The sequence below is a fragment of the Oenanthe melanoleuca genome, chromosome 7 (assembly GCF_029582105.1).
Source record: "Oenanthe melanoleuca isolate GR-GAL-2019-014 chromosome 7, OMel1.0, whole genome shotgun sequence".
In the NCBI taxonomy this organism is placed as follows: Eukaryota; Metazoa; Chordata; class Aves; order Passeriformes; family Muscicapidae; genus Oenanthe; species Oenanthe melanoleuca.
Window position 1 is genome coordinate 35,896,650 of NC_079341.1, and position 26,442 is coordinate 35,923,091.

Consider the following 26,442-nt stretch of genomic DNA (forward strand, 5'->3'; position numbering starts at 1 on the left):
GTTTCCCAAACTCTGCTGGGAAATTCCCATTTTGGGATATAAAATAAATCCAGGGATGTGAGTGGCAGGTAAGCAAAGCAAAAACCTGGCTGATTGTTCATTCCTGGAGCAGCAATTAATTATTTTCCTTTTTAATTCTAATTTTATACTGATTAAAAATCTCCCATCCTTCCTTGGGAGAGCCACTTGCTGCAGGGAGAATCCAGGAATTTCCTCCCTGCCACTGCTTCCAACCTGGATTTCCACACCAAACACTCCAAGGATCCCAAAAATTCCCACAAGCCTGTTTGACCAAACCCAGGGGTTTTTACCCCAGGAAATGGGTGATGAGCAATCACCTTTCAGGGGGAACAGCAGGACTGGGATGTGCTTTCCCATCCTAAAGCATCCCAGGAAAAAAATCCCAAAGCAACCCAGGAATAAAAAAAAAATCCCAAAGCATCCCAGGAAAAAATCCCAAAGCAACCCAGGAATAAAAAAAAATTCTAAAGTATCCCAGGAAAAAATCCCAAAGCACTCCAGGAAAAATTCCCAAGCATCCCAGGAAAAAAATTCCAAAGCATCCCAGGAAAAAAAAATTCCAAAGCATCCCAGGAAACAAAGGTCACAACCTTTTGGATTTTCTATTCTGAAGAGCTGATTTCAATCTCAGGGTGTTCTGAAGGATTCTGAGCCCTGTAACCACCCCAGTCAGGAGATTCCCTGGAGAAATGGATCCTTTATGCACTGGTACAAGTGGTCAAAATTCAGGGAAAAAAAAAAATCCTGAAAAGGAATCTAAAGAGTCTTCAAGCAGGTTTTGTGAGTGATTCTGTGGCTCAGAGCTGTACAGAGTATTTAAGGAGAAATAAATACCAGTACATGCTAAAAGACAAGGTTTAATCATTGATAAAAATGTACAAAAATATTCCAAGGACAGCAGCTTCCCAGATTTTCTCACTGAGCAGGGCTGAAGGTGCAGGGGCTGGAAACCAGAGCTGGAGCTGCTTCCTCCTCCCTCCTCTGGCTCTGCAGCTGCAGCCTGCAGCAGGTTCTTAAGGCAACACATGGAGTTGTGTTTAATATTGGATTTTTATTCCTAAATTTCCAGCAGGGAAGAGGGAAGGTGGGGAGGGACGCTGGGGCTCGGCCGGGTGGGATTTGGGAATTTGTGGAATTTGTGGTTGTGTGTCCCGAGCTCCCTCTGCTGGCCCAGCAGGGAATTCCCATCCTGCACATTCCTGGGATTTGGGACTGGGACAGGAAGTTCCAGTGCCAAACAAGCCCCAGCTCCAGGGGTTTGCAGAGCACATCAGGACATCCTCACTCCTGCTGCCTCCCCAGAAATCCCCTCCCGACCCGACCCATCAGTGAGTGAAAGCACAAGGAATTAAATTAGGGATTTTCTGCTGAGCTGGGCTCTGCCCAGGCAGCCCAGGGTGCTTCCCTGGGGAAAAGTGCTTGGGGACACTGCTGCCACCTCGGTGTCCCCACCCCACCCCACAGCTCCAGGCCCTCAGAGTTCCACAGATTTTTCTACTTGTGACTGGACTGAAGTGGTAAGAAACTAAAAGCCACCCTTGCTGTGGCCATGGCCCCTGGCCAGCGCCCAGGGCCTCGCCCACACCAGGCTGGGTTTTATTTTGCCACCTGTAAACATTTTTGGTATCAAGGATCTTCTCACTGATCTTCATCCAGCTGCTCCAGGAGAGTTCTCCTCTGCTTCTCCAGCTCCCCCTCGCTCAGCTCGCTGCCTGAGGTGTCCCAGTTCCCCTGTGGGCAGAGGGGACAGTGCCAGGATGGCATTTTCCAGGGAGGTTCACTCAGAAACCCCAAATGCCAATTTGGGAATGGCCAAGAGCTCAGGATGATGGAAGCCAGCCTCTCCCAGAGCACAAAGGTCAGGGGAAGGGAGCAGAGCTTACAGAATCCTTCCCAGGCCGTTTCTTGGTGGGGGATTTGTGCTTGGACTCAGATCTCTGTCTGGCTCTCTCCTTCTCACTGTCCCTCTCCCTTTCTTTCTTGTCCTTCTCTCGTTCCACATCGGATTCTGGTGAGTCCTGGGGGGAAAAAATGGGAATATTGATGTTGATTTAAGGAACTGCAGAATCATGGAGTGATCTGAGCTGGAAGGACCTTAAATCTCATCCCATTCCACCCTGCAGGGGCAGGGACACCTTCCCTATCCCAGGGTGCTCCAGGCTGCCCACCCTGGCCTTGGGATCCTTCCCAAGGATTTGCCAGGATAAACAGCAAATCCCAGGTTACTCATGGAGTCCAACCTCCAAATTCACAGGCTCAAGTGGTTGAATATTAAGAATACAGAACAGAAAGTTGTTTTGGCAATACTCTCCTCCAGCTTGATCCCAGTTTTTCCCCAGGAAAATCCACCTGGGATTACTGCCAGGGTGTCCACACCCCAATTTAAAACTGAGCTTCACTCACAGACTTGTGCCTCCTCTTCTTGCTCTTCTTCTTGTGTTTTTTGGACTTCTTGTAACTCCTCTCTGCAGCCACAGGGATAAAAAACCCCAGGAATGAAAGGATAAATCCCAAAGGATAGAGGCACTGCTGGTTTCAATCCCATCCCATCCCATGGATCCCATCAATCCAATCCCATGGATCCCATCCCATGGATCTGACTGATCCCATCCCATGGATCCCATAGATCCCACTGATCCCATTCCATCCTATCCCATCAATCCAATCCCATCAATGCCATTGATCTCACTGATCCCACAGATCCCATCCCATGGATTCCATCAATCTTACTGATCCCATCCCATGGATTCCATGGATCTCATCGATTCCATCCCATTGATGCCATGGACCCCATCCCATCCCATGGATCCCATGTGACTGATCCCATCTCATCCCATTCCATCCCATCCCATGGATTCCAGTGATCCCATCCCAGGGACCCCACAGATCCCATCCCATTCCATGGACCCCACAGATCCCACAGATCACACAGATCTCACTGATCCCAACCCATGGATCCCATCCCATTCCATGGCTCCCAGTGATCCCATTCCATGAACCCCACAGATCCCATTGATCCCATCCCATTCCATAGACCCCACAGATCCAATTGATCCCATTCCATGGACCCCACGGATCCCATTGATGCCACCCCATGGCTCCCACAGATGCCATTGATCCATCCCATGGACCTCACAGATCCCATCCCATCCCACTGATCCCACCCCATGGCTCCCACAGATCCCATTGATCCATCCCATGGACCTCACAGATCCCATCCCATCCCACTGATCCCACCCCATGGCTCCCACTGATCCCACCCCATGGCTCCCACAGATCCCATTGATCCATCCCATGGACCTCACAGATCCCATCCCATCCCACTGATCCCACCCCACGGCTCCCATTGATCCCATCCCACCCCATGGCTCCCACACATCCCATTGATCCCACCCCACAGATCCCACAGATCCCACCCCATGGCTCCCACTGATCCCACCCCATGGCTCCCACTGATCCCACCCCACGGCTCCCACTGATCCACCCCACGGCTCCCACTGATCCCACCCCATGGCTCCCACTGATCCCACCCCACGGCTCCCACTGATCCACCCCATGGCTCCCACTGATCCCACCCCATGGCTCCCACTGATCCCACCCCATGGCTCCCACCCCACGGCTCCCACTGATCCCACAGATCCCACCCCACAGATCCCATTGATCCCATGGCTCCCACAGATCCCACCCCACGGCTCCCACAGATCCCACCCCTTGGCTCCCCCAGCCCAGCCGACCCGCCCGTACCGGACTCGGCGCTGGACGATCGCTCCGACACCGAGCGCGACTCCGAGCGCTGCCGCTTCTTCTTGGAGTGGCTGTCGTCGTCCTCGGACTCGGAGCCCTTCACACAGGCAGGACAGCCCGTCAGTCAGCAGTGGGAGCCCCGCAGGGGCTGGGGCAGGCTGGGGGCTCGGGGCTCGGGGTACTCACGGAGCGCGAGCGCGAGCGCTTCCGGTGATGCTTCTTGGATTTCTTCGAGTGCTTCTTGGTTTTGGAGTGGTGGTGCTGGCACTCGTGCTGTGGGCAAGGCAAGGAGGGCAGGGCTCAAGATTCCAGCAGGGACTGCCCTTGGGAAAGCCCTGAAATCCCAGCCTGTCCCACCGTGGGGCAGGACAACATCCCTGGAGCAGGCAGCTCCAAGCTGGAGCTGGAGAATTCCAGGGATGGGGCAGCGAAACCTCATCAGCTCCTACAGACACCCCAAAAACTGCTGGGATCTGTATCTACCAAAGCTGGGAAAGGATCCAAATTCCATAAAATCATCCCAAAAACTGATGGGATCTGTATCTACCAAAGCTGGGAAAGGATCCAAATTCCATAAAATCATCCCAAAAACTGCTGGGATCTTTATCTACCAAAGCTGGTAAAGGATCCAAATTCCATAAAATCATCCCAAAAACTGATGGGATCTGTATCTACCAAAGCTGGGAAAGGATCCAAATTCCATAAAATCATCCCAAAAACTGATGGGATCTGTATCTACCAAAGCTGGGAAAGGATCCAAATTCCATAAAATCATCCCAAAAACTGCTGGGATCTGTATCTACCAAAGCTGGGAAAGGATCCAAATTCCATAAAATCATCCCAAAAACTGCTGGGATCTGTATCTACCAGAGCTGGGAAAGGATCCAAATTCCATAAAATCATCCCAAAAACTGCTGGGATCTGTATCTACCAAAGCTGGGAAAGGATCCAAATTCCATAAAATCATCCCAAAAACTGATGGGATCTTTATCTACCAAAGCTGGGGAAGGTGCAAAATTCCATAAAATCATCCCAAAAACTGATGGGATCTTTATCTACCAAAGCTGGGAAAACTCCAAAATTCCATAAAATCATCCCAAAAACTGATGGGATCTTTATCCACCAGAGCTGGGAAAGGATCCAAATTCCATAAAATCAGATTTAATGGGGAAAGCATATAATCTCCTACAGGACATCCCAAAAAACTGATGGCATCTTTATCTACAAAAGCTGGGAAAGGTTCCAAATTCCATAAAATCAGATTTAATGGGAGAACCACATAATCATTTACAGGACATCCCAAAAAAACTGATGGGATGTTTTCCCTTATCTAAGAAAGTTGGGAAAGGTTGAAAATTCCATAAAATCAGATTTAATGGGAGAACCACATAGTCTCTTACAGGACATCCCAAAAACCTGATGGGATGTTTTTCCTCACCCACAAAAAATTCTATAAAATCAAAATTCAATGGCAGCACCATCTCGTCTCCTACAGGACATCCCAAAATTTGATGGGATGTTTTCCCTCATCCAAGAAAGCTGGGAAAGGTTCAAAATCCCATAAAATCAGGGGATTTAATGTCAAAATGCCCCAAACTGGGCCCTGCTTGAGCTGCAATAAAAGCAGCCAGGAGAAAGGAAAAACACCTGGATTGCCATGGATCTGCTCCTGGATCCAAGTTAAGCCTGGCCTAAACCCAGCCCTGGCTCTGCCTAATTGGAAATGATCAAATTAAGGCAAAATTTAAAATTAAAATTCTTCCAAACTGCAGGAAATGGAGCAAAACCCCCAAGTGTGAGAGCTGAAAAATCAAATTAATTAATTAAAAATAATTAATCACTATATGGAAAAAATTCCATTAAATGCTTTCCCTTCTCACCCAATTTAAAAGGGATTTTTCTTGTCTGTTGGCCAATGATTTAAAAAAAAAAAAAAAAGGAATAATTACCTCAAGTACATGAAGGAAATCCTTAAATATCCTTTTCCTTTCAGATTCCAGGGTGATGTCTTCAAATGCTGGTTCCTTCACAAATCTGTCTCTGATCTGTCAGGAAAATTAATTCTATTAATTAAATTCAAAGTATTTAAATTATAAATTCAAATATTATGATAGAATAAATAAAAGAAAATAATAAAATATAATATGGTCAAAATAATGGCAATAAGAAATGATAAAAGCAGAAAGGAAAAGGAATAAAAATTATAAAAGTCATAATGAATAATAAAAATGAATAATAAAAATAATGAGGCAGAATATAAATAATAAGGCATAAAACATTAGTAAGAAAGATAAGAAAGAAAAATAAAAATAAGAAGGAAAATAAGAAAATTAAAAACCTGAAGCAATAAAAATAAGGAAAAATAAAAGTACATAACAGAAATATGAAGAAATAATACAAATAGTATGAAAATTAAATAATAAAGAATAAGAGATAATAAGAAAAGGAAAAGTAATAGGGAAAATGAAAAAATAAAGATGGCAATAAAAAAAAATAATACTAAAAATATATTTATTTTCACCAGTTGGTAAAGCCCCTGAACCTGTGCAAGACTAAACTTTAATCCCAGATTTCCAAGCAAATCCCAAATTTCCAGGGTTCAGGGAAGCTCTAACTCCTGGAAACCTGGGGAATCCCACTGCTTCACCTGCACATTCCATCTCAGCCTAAAAACCCCAAATATTTATAGAAATAATCCCTGGAAAGATTTTCCAGGGTATTTTACCCAGAACAGAATTTATACTTTTCCATCATTTCCATTAATTCTGGGGGTGCTGTGGGATTTTTTGGGGAAGGTTATTTTTGGCTTTTTTCCCCTTTCTGTTAGGATTTCTCCATCTGTAGAATCTCAGCATGGAACTCCAAGTTTTCCTGAGGAAAGCCCAGATTTTATCATCTGATGGGATTCAAGCAGCAGAACCACGGCGAGCTCGGCGCGCGCGGATTTTTCGGGATTCACGGGGTTGGGAATTTGGCAATTTGGGAATTTTTGGGATTTTTCCCCAAGGATTCTCATCCTTACATCCTCCCAGACTGCATCCAGCTCGATGGGAGGTGTGGCCTGTTTCAGCATGCTCTTGAAGGCCGATTCCTTCCTCTTCATCTTCCGCGCCTCCTCCTTCTCGCGCTCGCGCTCCCGCGCCTCCGCCTTCTCCAGCAGCTGGGGGAAATCCCAGAACTGGGGTTAGGAACTCCAGGAATTGGGAATTAACAACTCCAGTAACTGGGGGTTAATAATTCCATTAACTGGGATTTAATAACTCCATTAACTGGGATTTAATAATTCCATTAATTGGGGTTTCCTAATTCCATTAACTGGGGTTTCATAATCTCGTTTCTTGGGATTTAACAATTCCATTAACTGGGATTTCCTAATCTCGTTTCTTGGGATTTAACAATTCCATTAACTAGGATTTCATAGTTGTTTCTTGGGATTTGTTAATTCCACTGCTTGGGATTTAACAATTTTGTTTCTTGGGATTTTTGGACAGCTCACCCTTGTGTATGAGTCATTTGGAAATGACAAGGAAATTTATTTTTCCCCCCTGTATTTAATTAATAGATTTAATGAAATTATTACAGAATTAAATATTATAAGATCATAGTCTGTAATATGAAAATTATACAATATTAGATTAGATATATTAATATTTGATCATTATTACAATATATATCAATACGATATTATGTTATATATTAGAATACCATAAAATATCATATATATAATTATACATTATATATAATATATATTAAGTCAGAAAATAAACCTTAATTCCTGTTTGGAGAAGGGATTTGCTATCCTAATTATCCAGATATCCCAATGAATCAATTAATTTATCAATTAATGAATGTATCGATTAAAGAATGTACCAATTAAAAACTGTATTGATTAAAGACTGCACCGATTAATGACTGTATTAATTAAACTCACACTGTTGAAAGCCAGTTTGATATTCCCAGCATCCAAGGTGGTGGCTCTCTTGGTGGAGCTGATGACAGTGACAAAATCCTCAAAGGAAGTGTTCACCTCCACCACGAACCCTTTATCCTGGAACAAACAGCTCCTTTGGCAAATGAAGAATTCCCTCCATTCCCAGGAAATCCCAGCTCCCCTGGATGGGAAATTGTCTTGGGTTCCAACACAGGATGTGGCCAGAAATGTGAATTCTGTCCCCATCTGTTACCCCAGCTGGGGCAGTGCCCCTGATCTCTGTGGGAGATATCTCCTGCTCATGGGCCATCTTTAACCCAGCTGGGCAATCATCTTTATCTTCCCACAGCCCATCCTCCCTCCAGGAGATATCTCCTGTTCATGGCCACTGAGTCCCAGGGCATGACTGATAAAATTCCATCATCCCATGGGAGATGCTCCAGCCAGGGGAGGAGCCAAGCCTTTCCTACCCAGATAAAAACTGAGATTTGGAACACCAGAGCAGCCTTTGCCACTGGATCCCAGAGGAAAACCAGACCCTTCCACATCATCCCTGGAGCTTCAGAGGAAACTGCACCTTCTCCAGGAGCACTGCTCCAGCTGAACCACATCTGCCCCTGCAGGAGGATGCAGCCACCATTGAATGGGACTGTGCCAACACCCTGACTGACTGACGGGTGTCAGCTTGGATTCTGACTCTGGCAGGGCTGGGATTGTTCTGTGTAATACTGCATTTCTAGCTTAATTTTCCTAGTAAAGAACTGTTATTCCTAATTCCCATATCTTTGCCTGAGAGCCCCTTAATTTCAAAATAATAATAATAATTTTTGAGGGAGGTGGTTTACATTCTCCATTTCAAAAAGAAGCTTCTGCCTCTATTGGCAGACACCTGTCCTTCCAACCAGGACAGAAATGAAACTCAAGGAGCAATCCTCACCTTCAGGATGTCTTTAATGATTTTCTTCTCGTCGTGGTAACGAGCTTTTAAATCCTCCACGTAGAACTTGAAGAGGTCAAGTGCTGTTGATCCTGAGGGAGGGTTTGGTTAAGCCACAGGTCAGGTTTATCCCAAGATATGCTCAAAACAAGGAATAATGGTTGTGGCCTGCCCCAGCTGGCAGCATTAACCCTTACCAGGCTGGCCCAGCATGCTGGTGAATCTGATGTCGGAGCTGATGGCCGGGTACAATTCCATCCAGGAGGACATGGAGTGCAACTGCCCGTGCTCGTGCAGCTCATCCAGGAACAGCTGCAAAACCAAGGGAATCAATTGAATTAATTCATTAATTAAACTATTCCAACCTCCCTTCAGCAGCAGGGACATCTTCAACAGCATCAGATGGGAAACCTCAGTTTCCACAAACCCAAGTCCCAAAGGTGACTGTGTTTTTTCAGCTCAGTATAATGCTTAAGATAAAACTCAGTGCAGCAGGCTAGACTTAGCAGAACTAAATAAAAGCAGTTACAGCAACATTCAGCAGTACCAACACCTGTTAACTCCTGGCACAAATCAGATGGTTACACTTTTGGGTACCAAAATTTGGGAATTTGGAGTCATTCCCCAAGCTTGTCCTTGCTGGGATGGATTGGCTGGGTGAGTGTAATTCCATTTCTTTTCCATCAGCATTGAAAAAATCAATTTTTATGTTTTTCTTCCTGTTTTTCTCAGTCTCATAATCTGAGTTCCATCCTCCCACAGGGCACCACTACATTACTTTTATTTCTTAATTTTAATCAGAGTTAGCATTAAAGGTATGAGAGACAAAATTTTGTGTACAGACTTAGTTGTTAAATAATTTTTATTTATAGTATAATATATATTTACAAATATGCATTTATAAATATATATTTGTAAGTAAGTATATATCTACAAGTATCTATCTATATATAAGTGTATATAGTATATATTTATAGTGAGTGCTACAGTGCTTTCAGCTAATAAATTAAAAACAAAGAAATGGTGATGTGTCTTGCACATTACAAGGTTTTTTTTTAGGCTTGTCTAATTAAGAACTAATACTTAAATTAGTTTTATTTTTGACTTCATGACTAAACACTCATGATTTGCAGTGTTGCATTTTTTATTGAATTAAAAAGTACTCCTCAGACTGAAGAAAGGAAACCTCTGCTCAAAAATTTTCATTTTGCTTTTTAATGTTTATTATTATATTTTAAAGCTTCAAATTTTATTTTTTTTACTGTAGCACATTACATATTTCTGTGTAAACAACACTCAATTATTTTAGTTCTATTATTCCATTTTGGAAGTTTTCTCCAAGGCCTCAGGTCAAAGGAAGTGCTATTTTGGGGGTCAGTGCCTGACAGCACAGGAAGTTCAAAATTCCCTGGTTTTAGGTTTCCAATAATCTACAAAGTTCCAGCTCCATCTCCTTCCCATCCAGGCCTATTCCCTTGGATTTTTCCCTTTTTTTTTTTTTTCCCAGCTTTCTGGTCTAACACAGCAGAGAAAATACCACAAACAACCCCTTGAATCAACCCTCAGAAATAAAAAAAAACCCCACATGGAATATCCCATCATATTTTTATTCCACCAACCTGGAAAGATTCCCTGTTTTTCCGCTGCCTCCTCCTCTCCCTCAGCAAACTTTTCTGCTTCTCTTCCTCCTCCTCCTTCTCCAAAGCCCTGATATGTTCCTCAAAACAGATCAGGGCATCCTCCTTATCCATGTCTGGCAAGAAAACAAGGAAAAGGAGGAAAAAAAAAAAAATCAGATTATTCCTTGCAAGTGGGGCAGAATCCTCCTTGCCAAGGAACTGCAGACTCACTCTGGAGCTCCTCATCCTCAGCAAAGGTGGGGTTGTCCATCAGGTACTGCTGTGCCTCTGACCACGTGGTGCAGTAGGTGACATTGGCCATGTTGTCCAAAATGTTCTTCAGAGCTTCCCAGTTCCTCTTCCTCAGCTGCTTGGCTTGTTCCTGAGGGGAAATGTTTTTATTTTGGGCTCAGTTTGGATAGAAATGGGAGAAAATTTGGAATTCATCTCTAACTTATATCAAATCGTGGGATTCTAGAGTGGTTTGGGCTCATCCCATCCCAACCTCCTGCCTGGAGAGGGACCAAGCCCCATCCACCCTGGCCTAGGACATAAAACACAATTTCCCCATATTATTATTATTATTATTATTATTATTATTATTATTATTATTATCATTATTATCATTATTATCATTATTATCATTATTATTATTATTATTATTTCACTGATTCAGAATAAAATCCATCACGTGATTGTTGAAAATCCTCCAAAAACTCAACCCATGGTAAAATCAAGCAGGAATAAATCCCAAAAAACCCAAACCCCTTCCCTAAAAGCTGCTGTTTCTCTGCCACAAAGCCTCAAGCAGAGGTTTGAAGTGGTTCAGGAACAAGTGAGGAGATGCTGGAGGGATCTGAAGGGAATTCACCTTCTCCTTCTTGGACAGGAAGAACAGAACATCCTCATAGATCTCCAGGCGGTCCCGCTCGGATATGGCGTTCCACACCTCCATCTCCCCAAACATCTGCTCAGCTTTTCTGGGCAAAACACATCCCAAACACACAATTACTGACTGATTAATTGACTGATTAATTGCTGACTCAATTATCCATCAATCCCCCACAGCTCTGGTCCAAGCAGGAACACTTTTATAAGAATTCTCCTTGATTCCCCCACTTTATTTTGTTTTTTAACTTTTATAAAAGAAGAAAAAAGCTAAAACTGGAAGTTGATTTCACTCCAAGCAGGATTTTTATCCCAGATTCCAATCCCAAGTCTCTCACTTGTATCTGGTGGTGGATGTCATCTTCTCATGGTTTTCCAGGAAACGCTGGAAGGATTCCTTGGCTTCCTTGTACTTGGATCTGGCTTCTTCCTTCTCCTCCTTCTCTGTCTGAACTTTGTAAGCATTGAAGGCTTGCTTCTTTTCACTCAGTTTTGCCAAAGCACTTCCCAAGGAAAGAAAAGAATAATTTATTTATAAATAAAAAAAAAAAAATCAGGAAGAGAAAAGAAAGAAAATCAGAAAAATCAGAAAAGGAAAATGAGGAGGAAAAAAGAAAAAAATAAGAAAAGGAAAATCAGAAGAAAAAGAGAATCAGAAAAAAAAGAATCAAGAAAGTCAGGAAGAGAAGATAAAGAAAATGAGGAGAATACAAAGGAAATCAGAAAAGAAAAATCGGATGGAAAAAGAAAATCAGAAAAAAAAAAAGAAAAAAAGTCAGAAAAAAGAAAGGAAAATCAGGAAAAAAGAAAACCAGGAAATCAAAACCAGAAAGCAAAATGTGACAAGTTTGAATAATCCAGATTTGAGATAAAATTAAGCTGAACATTTTAATCCCCAAATCAGCATAAAATACCAATTCCCACACTTCTTCCCAATGAAAACTCAGCTGCTGGAAGCATTTCCTTCTGGAGGAAAGGAAGAAAACTCCCTGCAATTGCACAAGGGCAGGAATATCTGGTGCTGACAGAACTTTGGATTTTTTGGAGGTAAATTCCCTAAAAAAAAAAATTTGTAATGACAGAGCTCAGTACCTGTATCTGGGGTCATTAATGATCATTTTCATGGCCTGCTCCCAGGAAGCATTGGATGGAACCCGCTGTGAAAACAGGGAATTATGGATTAATCAGACCTGGAATTAACATCCAACAAGGAGTAATTCCTTAAAAACCTTAAAATATTTCCTTAAAAGCTGTGGGGAAAAGAAAAAAAAAAGAACATTTTATTTTCAAGCTAAAGTAACATTTCACTGCAATGTTCTTTTCCTTCATTTCCTCAAGAGTGAGGAATTCTGCCCCAAAATAGCAAGTAAAACCTAGCAAATAAAACAGAAATAAAACCAGGCTTTGTACTGCAATAAACCATTAATAATTAGTTAAAAATATTATTAATATTGACCCCAATACCTTTTCTTTTAGCAGTTCTTTAAAGGCTTGTTTGGCCTCTTCCTTTGTGTTCCATGTGTAGGTTTTTTTCACTGGCTGGGCATCCTCATCCTCCTTCTTTGCGGCAGCACTAAAACAAAAAGAATTTCATTAATTCACTTTTTTTTATAAGTTAGAGGCACTGAAGAGTGCCATCAATGAATCCATCATCCATCAATCATCCGTCCATCCACCATCATCCATCCATCTGTCCAACCATCATCCATCCCTCAATCCATTCATCCATCATCCATCCATCATTCACCCTCCACCCATCCACCATCTGTCCATCCATCCATCATCCATCCATCCTCCCAACCAACCATCCATCATCCATCCTCCACCCATCCATCATCCACCATCTGTCCATCCATCCATCACCCATCATCCACCATCCATCATCCACCATCCATCAGTCCAACCATCGTCCAACATCTGTCCAACCATCCATCATCGATCCAACCATCATCCATCCCTCACCTGTCCACCATCCATCATCCATCCATCATCCGTTCAACCATCCAACATCCATCCATCCATCCATCATCCATCATCCGTCCACCATCCATTCATCCGTCCACCATCCATTCATCCGTCCACCACCCTCTATCCATCATCCACCCTCTATCCAACCATCATCCATCCATCATCCACCCTCTATCCATCATCCATCCAACCATCCATCATTGATCCAACCATCATCCATCCATCCATCATCCGTTCAACCATCCAACATCCATCCATCCATCATTCCATCATCCATCCACCACCCATCATCCATTCATCATCCACCCTCTATCCAACCATCATCCACCCTCTATCCATCCATCATCCATCCACCATCCCTCATCCATCCATCATTCCATCGTCCATCCAACCACCATCCATCCATCCACCAACCATCCATCACCCATCCAACCATCCACCATCTGTCCAACCATCATCCAACCATCCATCCATCACCCATCCACCATCCATCTATCATCCATCCAACCATCCATCATCCATGCATTATCCATCTATCATCCTCCCAACCACCCTCCATCCCTCCCTCCCCCACTCACTCTGCAGTCCCCTCCTGCTTGCCCGTCTCCTCCCCGCTGCCGGCGGTGCCGTCGGTGCCGCCGTCCTGGGCGCCGGCGCTGGGCGGGCCCTGCTCCTCGGCGGTGGCAGTGCCAGCGCTCTCGGTGTCCCCTGTGGTGGCAGCAGCAGGAGCAGGGTCCCCCTCAGCAGCCCCCGCTGTGGCAGCAGCGGTGGCCGCGCTGCCCTCGGTGCCCGGCGCGGCGCTGGCCCCGCTCACGGCGTCGGTGGCCGCGGCCGGGGCGGCGGCGGCGTCGTCCGGCTTCGTGCTGGGGACAGAAACAGGATTGTCACCTGCAGTGGAGCCTGGACAGGCAGGGCACAGCAGGGGAAAGGGGCAATGAGGGGTTGGGGGTAGGTGAAGACTTGCAGAAGGTTTATGGGCACTCAGGAAAAAGGGGCTGAAGGGCCTCAGGAATAGAAGGGTTGAAGAACCTTCGGAAAAATGGATTTTAGAACCTCAGGGAAAAAAGGGTTGAAAAGCCCTCAAAAAAAAAAAAGGGTTGAAAAGCCCTCAGGAAAAAAAAAAAGGGTTGAAAAGCCCTCAGGAAAAAAAAAAAGGGTTGAAAAGCCCTCAGGAAAAAAAAAAGGGTTGAAAAGCCCTCAGGAAAAAAAAAAAGGGTTGAAAAGCCCTCAGGGAAAAAAAAAGGGTTGAAAAGCCCTCAGGGAAAAAAAAAGGGTTGAAAAGCCCTCAGGGAAAAAAAAAGGGTTGAAAAGCCCTCAGGGAAAAAAAAAGGGTTGAAAAGCCCTCAGGAAAAAAAAGGGTTGAAAAGCCCTCAGGAAAAAAAAAGGGTTGAAAAGCCCTCAGGGAAAAAAAAAGGGTTGAAAAGCCCTCAGGAAAAAAAAGGGTTGAAAAGCCCTCAGGAAAAAAAAAGGGTTGAAAAGCCCTCAGGGAAAAAAAAAGGGTTGAAAAGCCCTCAGGCAAGAAGGTGGAAAGGCTCTCAGGAAAAAAGGGGTTGAAGAACCACAGGGGAAAAAAAAAGGGTTGAAGGCTCAAAGGAAAAAAGGGTTAAAGAGCCCTTAGGAAAAAAGGGTTTGAAGAAACTCAGGGAAAAGGGTTTGAAGGATCCCAGGAAAAAGGGGATGAAAAACCTGAGGAAAAAGGGGATGAAAAACCTGAGGAAAAAGGGGATGAAAAACCTGAGGAAAAAGGGGATGAAAGGCCCTCAGGAAAAAAGGAATGAAAAACCTCAGGAAAAAAGGAATGAAAAACCTCAGGAAAAAAGGAATGAAAAACCTGAGGAATAAGGAAATGAAAAACCTGAGGAATAAGGAAATGAAAAACCTGAGGAATAAAGGGATGAAAAACCTCAGGAAAAAAGGGATGAAAAACCTCAGGAAAAAGGGATGAAAAACCTCAGGAAAAAGGGATGAAAAACCTCAGGAAAAAGGGATGAAAAACCTCAGGAAAAAGGGGATGAAAAATCTCAAGAAAAAAGGGAATGAGAAACCCTCAGGAAAAAGGAATGAAAAACCTCAGGAAAAAAGGAATGAAAAACCTCAGGAAAAAAGGAATGAAAGGCCCTCAGGAAAAAGAAAAGGTTAAAGTGCCCTCAGGAAAAAGAAAGGGTTTGAAGAACCTCAGGGAAAAAAGGATTTGAAGGCTCCCAGAAAAAAAAAAAAAAAAAATAAAGAGTTGAAAGACTTCAGGAAAAACAGGTTTGAAGAACCTCAGGAGAAAAAGGGTTTGAAGAACCTCAGTAAAAAAGATTAAAAGGCTCTCAGAAAATAGGGTTTGAAGAAGCTCAGTAAAAAAGGGTTGAAGGCTCCCAGGAAAAAGGGTTTAAGGAGCTTCAGGAAAAAAAAGGTTTGAAGGATCTCAGGGAAAAGGGTGGAAGAATGTCAGGGAAAAGGGTTTGAAGATCCCCAGGAAAAAAATCAGCATAATATTCAAAAAGTACCTGTTTTCTTCAGCTTTAATCATTGCTAGAGGAAAAAAGGAGAAAAACAATTAAAATATAGATTTAAAATAGTTCATATACACAGAGAGTTCTGGTAATTCTTGATTTAATACAAGCAAAGTTTTAAATATTTCTGTTACTATCAAAAATTTTCATGTTTTTGCACTTCAAAGACTGAAGCCAATCAAGATTAAAATACAGTTTAGACATGCCACTACAGGAAGAAAAAAATGACTTTTCAGTTTAAAATAATTATTTTAATTTGTAAAAAAATACTTCAAAGACCTAGAAATAATCAGAATTTAAAAGAAAAAAAATATTTAAATTACTGCTGCCTACTCCTTTTTTTTTTTTTACACTTACTATTTTTGCTCAATGGTTTTTGTTGCTATTTAAATAAATAATGTAATTAATTAATATATATTTATAAAAATAAAAACCCAGCAGCCTTTTACCTTCAAGATCCTCCAGCTCTTTGGGTTTGGCCCAACGGGATTCCTTTGTTTGGGAATTATAATAATAAGGTTTGCCAGAATCTGATTTATATTCCTTCCAGGGACACTTGGATAACAATTGCTGATGGAGAGAAAAAACAAAGAATTTCCAAGAAATTCCTGAAATAAAGATTCCTCTTCATTAGAAGCAATTAGCAACATCATTAAGTGGGATAATTATGGGGAAAAAGGCTTTGGGTGTATTAAAGTTGCATTCCTGGAGCTCTTTCTTCCAATAAAGGAAAAAAAAAAAAAATCAACAAAATTCCAAGTTTTCCCATTTTTTTCCATGGGAATTTAGCTTTGCTTAAGGTTTGTTTTCAGTTTTCAGCTACAAATTTCAAATATCCCTCAAAAAAACCAGAAAAATTGGTTAAAAAGTGAAATTAAATTACATTGGATCAGTTTGATTTAATTTTATCCAACAGGAATAAACCAGGAAATTCTCAGGAATTTGTTGTGTATTTTCAGAGCAATAATTTGACCCAAATAGTTTGATACAAATAATTAATTTCACCAAAATTTTTAGATATCTCTAGATACTTCCCTAAATTATTTCCTCTATTATTTCTCTAAATAATAATAAAATATATTTTTAATAAAAATAACTAACTAAAAATGAGGGAAATGGAGGAATTTTGGCCACTTTGCACTCTCAAATTCTCCCAATATAAGGAGAACAATTCAAATATTTCAGGATTATTTCTTACTGGAGGAGTTTGCTGCCATTGTTTCCAGCAGAATTCTCCCTGCTGCACATGTTAGGCTTGGAAATGTTGATTATCCCAGAATTAATTTGGGATTTGATTACCTCAGCAGGGGTTTTGAGGTCATCTGGCTTCTCCCAGGTGGACTGCTTGGTCTCAGTGTTGTAGTAATAAGTTCTTCCATCTGGGGATTTGTGCTCTGTCCACGTGGATTTCTGGGGAAATTCCCAGGAATTGATCATGAAATTAAATTAATCTGAGCCAAATAAATAAAGGAATAAAAAAATCACAGATCCAAACCTGTTTGGAGTGGTCCTCAGTGGCAGAGCTGGTGCTGGTGGAGCTTTGCTGGACTGTGGAGACCACAGGATGGGTTGTCTGAGGAGATAAAACAGGGAAATTCTCATTTCATGGTGCCTTTCAGTCAAATATCCCAAATTTTCCCAAATGTTTCAAAGGCAGGGAGCCAAAATCACACCTGAAATCAGTGTTTTCCCAAAAAAACTTCTTTATTTTATTTATTCCATATTTGAGAGTCCAATTCCCATCAGGAATTGAAGGGATCAGACCACAACAACCCCAAGGCAAAATTCCAGCAGCACTCCCTGTTCCCAAAATTTGAGGAGTTGTGACAAATTCCCAAATTAGTTTCAGGAAGATTTTGGCTTCCTGAGCTTGTCAAACCCCAATTCCTGCTTTTCATGGAGTTTTCCCAAGAATTCCCTGGAATCAGGACTGGATTCACCTCCTGTGGAGCAGAGATTGATAAGGCCAAGGAAAATTGGATTTTCTGCCAGTGAAGGATGGAATTCTGATGGAAATCATGTGGATATCATCTATATTTAATAATTAAATTGGGACAAAGCACACAGATTTCAAGGAACAACCAAAAACTTGGAGAAAAGAGAAAAATAGAATTAATGGTTTTGTTTAAATCCCTAAAATCAAGTTTGCCCCACACTGGAATTCCAACCTTCTGGAATTGTGTTTTCCACATACCTGAGTTCCAGGAGGGGTCACACCTGAAAAAAAAAATTAATTAAAAATTAATAAAAGGTTTGATGGATTCATTATTCTAAAAATTCCTCCATGAGTGCAAGAAAAAAAATAAAAAATATCCAAGGCACCAATGGAGATTCCAGGACTGGAAAGCTCAACTCTATTTTAGGGAAAAATTGAATTTTTTTAATGTTTCAGCTGATTTTGGTTAAATATTTGGAAATTATGACAAGTTGTTTACTCACCTACTTGTGCATCCATGCTGTTCACTCCTGGCTGTAAAAATAATGAAATTAAAACAATTAAACATTTTAATAATTCCATTTAAACAGTTAATTACTGAGGAATTAAATCCTAAAAAAATCTAATATTCATTATTCAAACAAGGCCTTTCTGCCACCAAAGACTCTAATTCTAAAAATAAAGATTCCTGCTTCCTTCTTAATTATTTCTGCTCCTTAAATAAACAATTAGCAACATCATTAAGTGGGATAATTATGGGGTAAAAGGCTTTGGGTGTATTAAAGTTGCATTCCTGGAGCTCTTTCTTCCAATAAAGGAAAAAAAAAAAAATCAACAAAATTCCAAGTTTTTCCATTTTTTTCCATGGGAATTTAGCTTTGCTTAAGGTTTGTTTTCAGTTCTCAGCTACAAATTTCAAATATTCCTCAAAAAACCCAGAAAAATTGGTTAAAAAGTGAAATTAAATTACACTGGATCAGTTTGATTTGATTTTATCCAACAGGAATAAACCAGGAAATTCTCAGGAATTTGTTGTGTATTTTCAGAGTATTAATTTGACCAAAATAATAATTTTTAGGAATTTTTTAAAAGCATTAATCTGATCAAAATATTGATTTTTAGGAATTTCACTGCTTCTAATCAGCACAGCAAAGGTTTGTGCTCAGCAAACAGAGGAATTTAGGGATTTAAATCTGCATGGGGAAAAAAATAAAAAATAAAAAATAGAAACAAAAATAAATTCTTTCTACACTGAAATGGCTGGAACTGGTTTTAAGTGGATCTCTTAGGCTTGGACTAAATTTATTCATTAATAGAATTTAATTTGAATTTTTTCCCCTCAGAGATTTCACCTGTATTTTAACTTTTCCTTCTCCATTTCCACCCAAAGAATTCCTCATTCCTTGAGCCATTCTTGCAATTTTTTACTCTGCTAAATTTCAGGAACTTTTAATTAAAAATCTCTTTGTAATGGATTCAAATCTCTTTAATATTGAATTAAAACTCTTTAAAAAATTACAATTTAAGAGAGAACTAAGAATCCCTTGTCAGACAATTTGACAATCCAAAGTCACAGTGATTCCTGTCAAACTCCAGAAAATGCAGGAGAAGGAATAAAAGGAAAACTAAAAGAAATTTAGAGTGATAAAAATCACAATAATCTTATTTTTATCATCATTCAAGAGCCACATAAAACTCCACTGCAATGCAAAACACATTTGAAATTTAAGTATTTATTTTCTAATTAAAGGATGCACAGAGTGAACAACAACAACTGTTAAAAATAGGTTTAAAAGTGAAAATAAATGGAATTAAACTCACAGGAACTGTGGGCTGCATGGCAGCCTGGGACATGTGGGACATCATCATCCCAGGCATCACTGACTGCATCATTCCTGGCATCTGCAATCCAAAAATATTTCATTTATTTCAGCATATTCTCCACACAAAATACACTATTTTTATTTCAAAGCCTTGAGCTGATACTTCTTTTTAATTAAAAAATGAAAACAACCAACTCCAACATCTCTCTTAGGAATGAAAAATCAAATTGATTGGTGGGATTGTGATTCCCTTTATAAATTCACAATAAATTGGGATTATTTTATTAGGAATGACAATTTCAGATTCCAAAGCTGGGTAGGAAATAACAAAAAACCCCAAAATAAAACCAATTTAAACTCCAAAAGAACAATATCAAAACTGAGGGATCTGATTCCCTGACTGAAATCCTGAGTGAAAGCAGGAAAAGCAAATTTTGGGAATGATTCCTGCACAATTCCAAGGGAATAAATGAACAAATACTATGTGAATAATTGTGTATCAATCAAAATTATGGATTGATAATTCAAGTTAGAGTTGTATTAATTACCTGTTCTCATTCCAAAAATTTTTTAAAAATCACAAATTATGGATTGATAATTCAAGCTAGAGGTGTATTAATTACCTATTTTCATTAAAAAAAACTTTTAAAAATCACAAATTAGGGATTGATAATTCAAGCTAGAGGAACATTTTATTTTAAATTAATTACCTGCTCTCATTCCAAAAAACTTGAACAAATCCCAAATTATGGATTGACAATTCAAGTTAGAGGTGCATTAATAAATCCCAAATGATGGGTTTCTAATTAGAGGCACATTAATTACCTGTTTGCATTTTTAAAAAATTTAACACCCCCCCAAATCCCAAATTATGGATTGAAAACTAAAGTTACAGTGCATTAATCACCTGTTCTCATTCAAAAAAAAAATTTTATCAAACCCCAAATTATAGATTGATAATTAAAATTAGAGTCACATTAATAAATTGTTCTCATTTCAAAAAACTTAAACAATCCCAAATTATGGATTGATAATTCAAGTTAAAGATGCATTAAAAAATCCCAAATTATGGATTTAGAGTTAAGGTGCACTAATAAATCCCAGATTCTGGATTGATAATTAGAGACATTAATTACCTGTTCTCACCCCAATTTTAATTAAAGGAACAGAGGTTCATCAATTCCCTGCTCCCCATGAGAAGAGCTTGAACCTGGCCAGGATAAAACTCTGAGTTCTTGATTTGTCCTTTTTCCAGGGACATTTTCCCAGCTCAGGGACCCCCTGGCAATAAAACAATCCTGGAATAAAGGAATTTCTGGCAATAAAAGAATTCTGGGATTCCTTACCTGCCCCATGGGGGGCCCTCCCATGGGGGGCATCATCTGAGGCATCATCCCATGGGGCACTGGGGGCATGTTGGGGGGTCTCTGCCCCATGGGGTGCATGCCCATGGGGGGGTAGTGGGGCATCCCTGGGTGTCCCATCTGCAACACAACAACAAAATAAATCATCAAACACACTCATCAAAGGCAATGAGGAAGATCCCTTGCTTGGTTTCTTTATTATTTGAATTATTTGACCACTTGAAGAGCTTGTTGTTCCTCTGAGAGGTAAGATAAAGCTTGAATTTTCCTTTGGAAAAGAGAAAAAAAATTAAATTATTGAGCACAGAATGCCAGAATGGTTTGGGTAGGAGGGATCTTAAAGCTCCTTCAGTTCCACACTCTGGGACACCTTCCCCTACCCCAGGTGCTCCTGGGACACTCCCAGGGATCCAGGGAATTCCATCCTCACAGAGCAGGATTTCTCCCAAATTTCCCCCAACTCTATCACCTTTCAGTCCAAAAGCAGTTTTCCCATGATTTTCCTTACCCCAGAAAACTCCCTGGGGCTGGGGGTCACACAAAGAAACCAAGTGCAACTAAAAAGGTTTGGATATTCTGGACAGAACATCTGACTTTTTCAATCACATCCTCTCACAGCACATGCAGGGACAGCTCCTGTTTCCCAAATCCCAGGTGGAACAGTATTTCCTAAAATTCTCACCTGCCCCTTTTTGCAGTGTTTTCTTTCCTTTCAGAGGGACCTGCCACCCTGCTGCTGTCACTTGTGCAGAGTGACAAGGTCCCACCTGAGCCTCCTTCTGTCCAGGCTGAGCCTGTCTGCAGCTCCCTGAGCCTCTCCTGCTGCTCCAGCCTTCATCCAGTGTGCCCTGGGGCACTGGGAGCAGCGTTCCCTGCAGCTCAGGGAGCTGCTCCTGCCCCTCTGAGGCACATCTGGAATGATCCTGTCCCTCTGAGGCACATCTGGAGTGATCCTGTGACTCTGAGGCACATCTGGGGTGATCCTGTCCCTCTGGAGTGACCCTGTCCCTCTGAGGCACATCTGGAATGATCCTGTCCCTCTGAGGCACATCTGGAATGATCCTGTCCCTCTGAGGCACATCTGGCTGCTGTGTCCAGCCCTGGCTGCCCAGCACTGCAGGACAGGAGCTCCTGGAGCTGAGCAAGGGCTGGAGCATCTCAGTGCCCAGGGAAGGCTGAGGGAGCTGGGGGGGCTCAGCCTGGAGAGGAGCCCAGAGAGAGGGGCTCAGCCTGGGTGTCTTGTGTGTTCTAGTGTGTCCCTGGGTGTCACTGAGTGTCCCAGTGTGTCCCTGGGTGTCACCGAGTGTCCCTGTCTGCCCTGGGTATCACTGAGCATCTTATGTGTCCCAGGGTGTCTTTGGGTGTCTGTGTCCCTACCTGCCCTAGTGTGTCCCTGTCTGTATCTGCCTGTCCCTGGGTGTCCCTGTCTATCCCTTGGTGTCCCTGTATCTCTCTGTCCCTGTTTGCACAGAAAGTTCTAAGCAAGACCCAGCAATGGCAGGGACTGAGCCAGGAAGTTGCAGCCGGACATGAGCAAGAACTTGTCCCTGGCGCGGGTGACAGGTGCCCACAGAGATTCCGGCCACTGAGAACACCCCGAACCTCCCTCGGGCTCCACGGGACGCCCACCGCACCCAACCCCGCGACAGCCCCCGAGCAGGGGGGCGGGCCACGGCGGGCACTCACCATGAGGGAGCCGCGGTCCACGGCGCCGGGCCGCATGGCGGGGCTGAGCAGGGAGCCCCCGCAGCGGCCCAGGAGGCGGCCGCGCAGCGGCGGCCTTGGCGCGGCGGGCCCGAAGGGCAGCAGCGGCTCGGGCTCGCCGCGGGGCGGGAGCAGCGGCGCCAGCAGGCTGACGGGCTTCCCCGCCGGCCAATCGGGCCGCGCCGCCAGCCGCGCGCTCTTCGGCGATTGGTCGGCGCCCGAGCCCACCGGCCGCACGGCGTCGCCCGGCGTCAGCTGCATGAGGGGCGGCGGCTTGGGCAGAGAGAAAGGCAGCGGCTGCGGGGAGGCGGCGGCGGCCGCGGCCGTGGAGTCGCCGCCGGACATGGCGGCGGGCGGGCGGCGCGGCCCCGCCGCGCGGGGACGGCTGAGGCGGCTTCCCGGGAGCGCTCGGGCGCGCGGCGGAGCGGCGGCTGCGGCGGAGAGCGCGGGGCACGCCGGGAAAGCGCTCACGTGGGAGCGGGGGCGGTGCGCGGTGCGCCGGGCGGTACCAAGATCGCCGGAAGGAGGAGGGATTTCGCTCTCCGCCTAGTTCAGCTCGGCGTTCCAGCGCAGTAGATCTCCCCTCGGCCGTGCCGCGGGTGGTACGCGCTGGGTCCGTGCTCCCCCCCGAGGCGGTGCGGTGGTACGGGCCGAGCGCGGCAGGGGAGGTGCCCGGCTCCCCCCGCCCCGCGCGCTGTGGTTGGTGCCGCTGAGGGGAGCGGCCGCCATGGCGGGCGGGGAGATCCCGGTGGGAACGGGAATATCCCGCTGGAAACGGGGAAAATCCCAGTGAAAACGGGAATATCCCGCTGGAAAGGCACCCACAGGATCAGCCCGTGCCACTCCTGCATGCACAGCCCGGCAGTGCCCGCCTGGAGCTCCTCCAAGCGCTGCCGCAGCGCTGCAGCCCTCAGGCCTTGGACACTCCCAGGGGCTGCCACAGCTCCTGCGGGAATTCCATCCCAGCCCTCCCAGGCGGGAATTCCTTCCCGAAATCCCAAAATCCCCAAATCCCAACATCCATCCCAGCCCTCCCAGGCGGGAATTCCTTCCCAAAATCCCAAAATCCCCAAATAACAACATCCATCCCAGCCCTCCCAGGCGGGAATTCCTTCCCAAAATCCCAAAATCCCCAAATAACAACATCCATCCCAGCCCTCCCAGGCGGGAATTCCTTCCCAAAATCCCAAATCCCAACATCCATCCCAACCCCTCCCGGACAGAAATTCCATCCCAAAATCCCCAAAATCCCCACATCCATCCCAACCCATGAAACAATGATAAAGCTCAGCATAATTCGAGCTGGAATTTTGTAAAATATAATTTTTGCTTTCCAAGGAAAAATTAAAATCCTGCTGGTTCCATTACACAAAACCCTCCTGCCAAGGTTTTGGTGTGGAGGGAGGAGTTAATTATTTATGACATTAATTACTGCCCATCCATCAAATCTCTGGGAGAGATGTCGATGTATTTGATAATTTGTTTGATGTATTTGATGATCTTGGTTTAATATCAAAAATCCACCTGAATAAAGCAAGAGAATTGCACAACTTGGAATCTTTTCCAACATTGCAAGTCCCATGTCTCATTCTGTCCTTGAGGAGAGAAGATCTTCAGGGATATGAAATTTATTTATTTTTATTTTTATTTTATTTTTATTTTTATTTTTATTTTATTTATAACTTATAATATTTATTATTATTATTTATATAGTATAATAATATTATATTTATAATATTTTACATATTGAGAAATTATATTTAGATATACATATTTATTTATTTCTAAAGAATTCTCTAAATCCACACAATAATTCATTAGATCCTTCTGCCACGATCAAGCAGTGAAATGAAGATTTAAATTGATTTTTAATTAAATTTTGAAATCTCATTTCAGTCTCTCCTGGTGTGCAGTGAGCTCAATGGGGCCCAGCTGCTTTTGACAGCCTGAGATGTAACTTTATACTTGGATTATTTTTATTTCTTTATTTATAAGCACAGCTGCCTAAAATCCATCTAAATCAAGTGAATTTATTTAAATTTTTCTGATTTTTTAAAGCAGTTTTTGTAGTTTTACAGAAATCTTGATAGAGCATCCAATCCTTCTTCCTGATCCTAAAGGAAACTCCTGGTTTTAAATCTGGATTTTCAAACAGGATTTTTAGGAAATACAGAGTTCCAACATTTAAAAAAAAAATTGAAATACAGATTTTGAAATAGAGAATTTTGAAATGCATATTCTGAAATACAAATTCTGAAGTGTGGATTCTGAAATAAAAATTCTGAGCTGAAAATTCTGAAATAGAGAATTTCGAAATACAAAGCTGGAAATAGAGAATTCTGAAATAAAAATTCTGAATTAGAAAGTCTGAAATAAAAATTCTCAACTGCAAATTCCAAAATAGAGAATTTTGAAATACAAATTTAGAAATAAAACCCTGAAATAAAACCACAAATTCGAATAAAACCCCTGAAATTAAAAAAAAAAAAACCAAAACTGAAATACAAATTTCGACATAAAAATTTGGAAATATTAATTATTCTGGAATGCAGATTCTGAAATGTGGAATTTTGGAATACAGATATTTAGGACAATGAATAGGAAAGGAATTGGAATTCTTTTTCCATTAGGCTGGAATAGATTTAACATTCTTGTTTCTATTAGAAAAACTCTTTTATTTCCCAGAAACTCGCTGTAAAATCGCTCTCAGGTGTTTCCCGGGCACGGAGGGATGGATGGATGGATGGATGGATGGATGGATGGATGGATGGATGGATGGATGGATGGATTTTGGGAACCAGAATTCCAGGAGAATTCCTGGAGCGGCCAGCAGGGAGAGACCTCGCACACGGAACCTGGCACAGGGAACCACAAAGGGGTTTGGAATTTCCAATCCAGAGCTGGGAAAGCACTAAAATAATTTTAATTTCCAATCCAGAGCTGGGAAAGCACAAAGAGATTTTGAATTTTCAATCTGGAGCTGGGTAAGGACAAAGAGATTTTGAATTTTTGATCCAGAACTGGGAAAGGACAAAAAAATTTTGAATTTCCAATCTGGAGCTGGTTAAGGATAAAAATATTTTGAATTTCCAATCCAGAGCTGGGAAAGCACAAAAATAATTTTAATTTCCAATCCAGAGCTGGGAAAGCACAAAGCTTTCAAAGAGATTTTGGATTTCCAATCCAGAGCTGATTAAGGATAAAAATATTTTGAATTTCCAATCTGGAGCTGGGAAAGGACAAACATTTCAAGGAGATTTTGAATTTCCAATCCAAAGCTGAGTAAGGACAAAGAGATTTTGAATGTCCTATCCAGAGATGGGTAAGGACAAAAATTTCAAAGAGATTTTGAATTTTCAATCCAGAGCTGGGAAAGGACAAAAATAATTTTAATTTCCAATCTGGAGCTGGGAAAGCACAAAGCTTTCAAAGAGATTTTGGATTTCCAATCCAGAGCTGGGTGAGGACAAAAATATTTTGAATTTCCAATCCAGAGCTGGGAAAGGACAAAAAGATTTTGAATTTCCAATCTGGAGCTGGGTAAGGATAAAGAGACTTTTAATGTCTTATCCAGAGCTGGGTAAGGACAAAACTTTCAAAGAGATTTTGGATTTCCAATCCAGAGCTGGTTAAGGATAAAAATATTTTGAATTTCCAATCCAGAGCTGAGTAAGGACAAACATTTCAATGAGATTTTGAATTTCCAATCCAGAGCTGGGAAAGGACAAAAATATTTTGAATTTCCAATCCAAAGCTGGGTGAGGACAAAAATATTTTGAATTTCCAATCCAGAGCTGGGTAAGGACAAACATTTCAAGGAGATTTTGAATTTCCAATCCAAAGCTGAGTAAGGACAAAGAGATTTTGAATGTCCTATCCAGAGATGGGTAAGAACAAAACTTTCAAAGAGATTTTGAATTTTCAATCCAGAGCTGGGAAAGGACAAAAATAATTTTAATTTCCAATCTGGAGCTGGGAAAGCACAAAGCTTTCAAAGAGATTTTGG

At 42.4% G+C, this 26,442-nt stretch overlaps 1 protein-coding gene across 1 annotated transcript; it reads right to left on the reverse strand.

Annotated features, from left to right (window-relative positions):
* Positions 1–862: 862 nt before the first annotated feature.
* Positions 863–22,868, reverse strand: PRPF40A (pre-mRNA processing factor 40 homolog A). The gene is made up of 27 exons (XM_056495940.1): positions 22,419–22,868; positions 20,715–20,852; positions 19,367–19,447; positions 18,049–18,079; positions 17,804–17,826; positions 17,105–17,182; positions 16,909–17,019; positions 16,059–16,179; positions 15,604–15,628; positions 13,687–13,971; positions 12,605–12,713; positions 12,233–12,297; positions 11,479–11,643; positions 11,124–11,232; positions 10,484–10,634; positions 10,253–10,386; positions 8,831–8,945; positions 8,634–8,725; positions 7,697–7,813; positions 6,788–6,925; positions 5,715–5,810; positions 3,952–4,038; positions 3,766–3,862; positions 2,425–2,486; positions 1,905–2,039; positions 1,630–1,752; positions 863–1,033 (listed from the first exon to the last, which is right to left on the reverse strand). Exons 1-26 carry the CDS (start codon positions 22,779–22,781, stop codon positions 1,660–1,662), a joined length of 3,021 nt encoding a protein of 1,006 aa, XP_056351915.1. The 5' UTR covers positions 22,782–22,868; the 3' UTR covers positions 863–1,033; positions 1,630–1,659.
* Positions 22,869–26,442: the final 3,574 nt, after the last annotated feature.

Coding starts and splice junctions, on each gene's coding strand:
- PRPF40A (XM_056495940.1), bottom strand. CDS start 22,781: ATGTCCGGCGGCGACTCCACGGCCGCGGCCGCCGCCGCCTCCCCGCAG. Junction 17,183..17,803: donor TGACCCCTCCTGGAACTCAG/GTATGTGGAAAA, acceptor TTATCTCCTCAG/ACAACCCATCCTGTGGTCTC. Junction 8,946..10,252: donor AAAACAGGGAATCTTTCCAG/GTTGGTGGAATA, acceptor TTGGTTTTGCAG/CTGTTCCTGGATGAGCTGCA.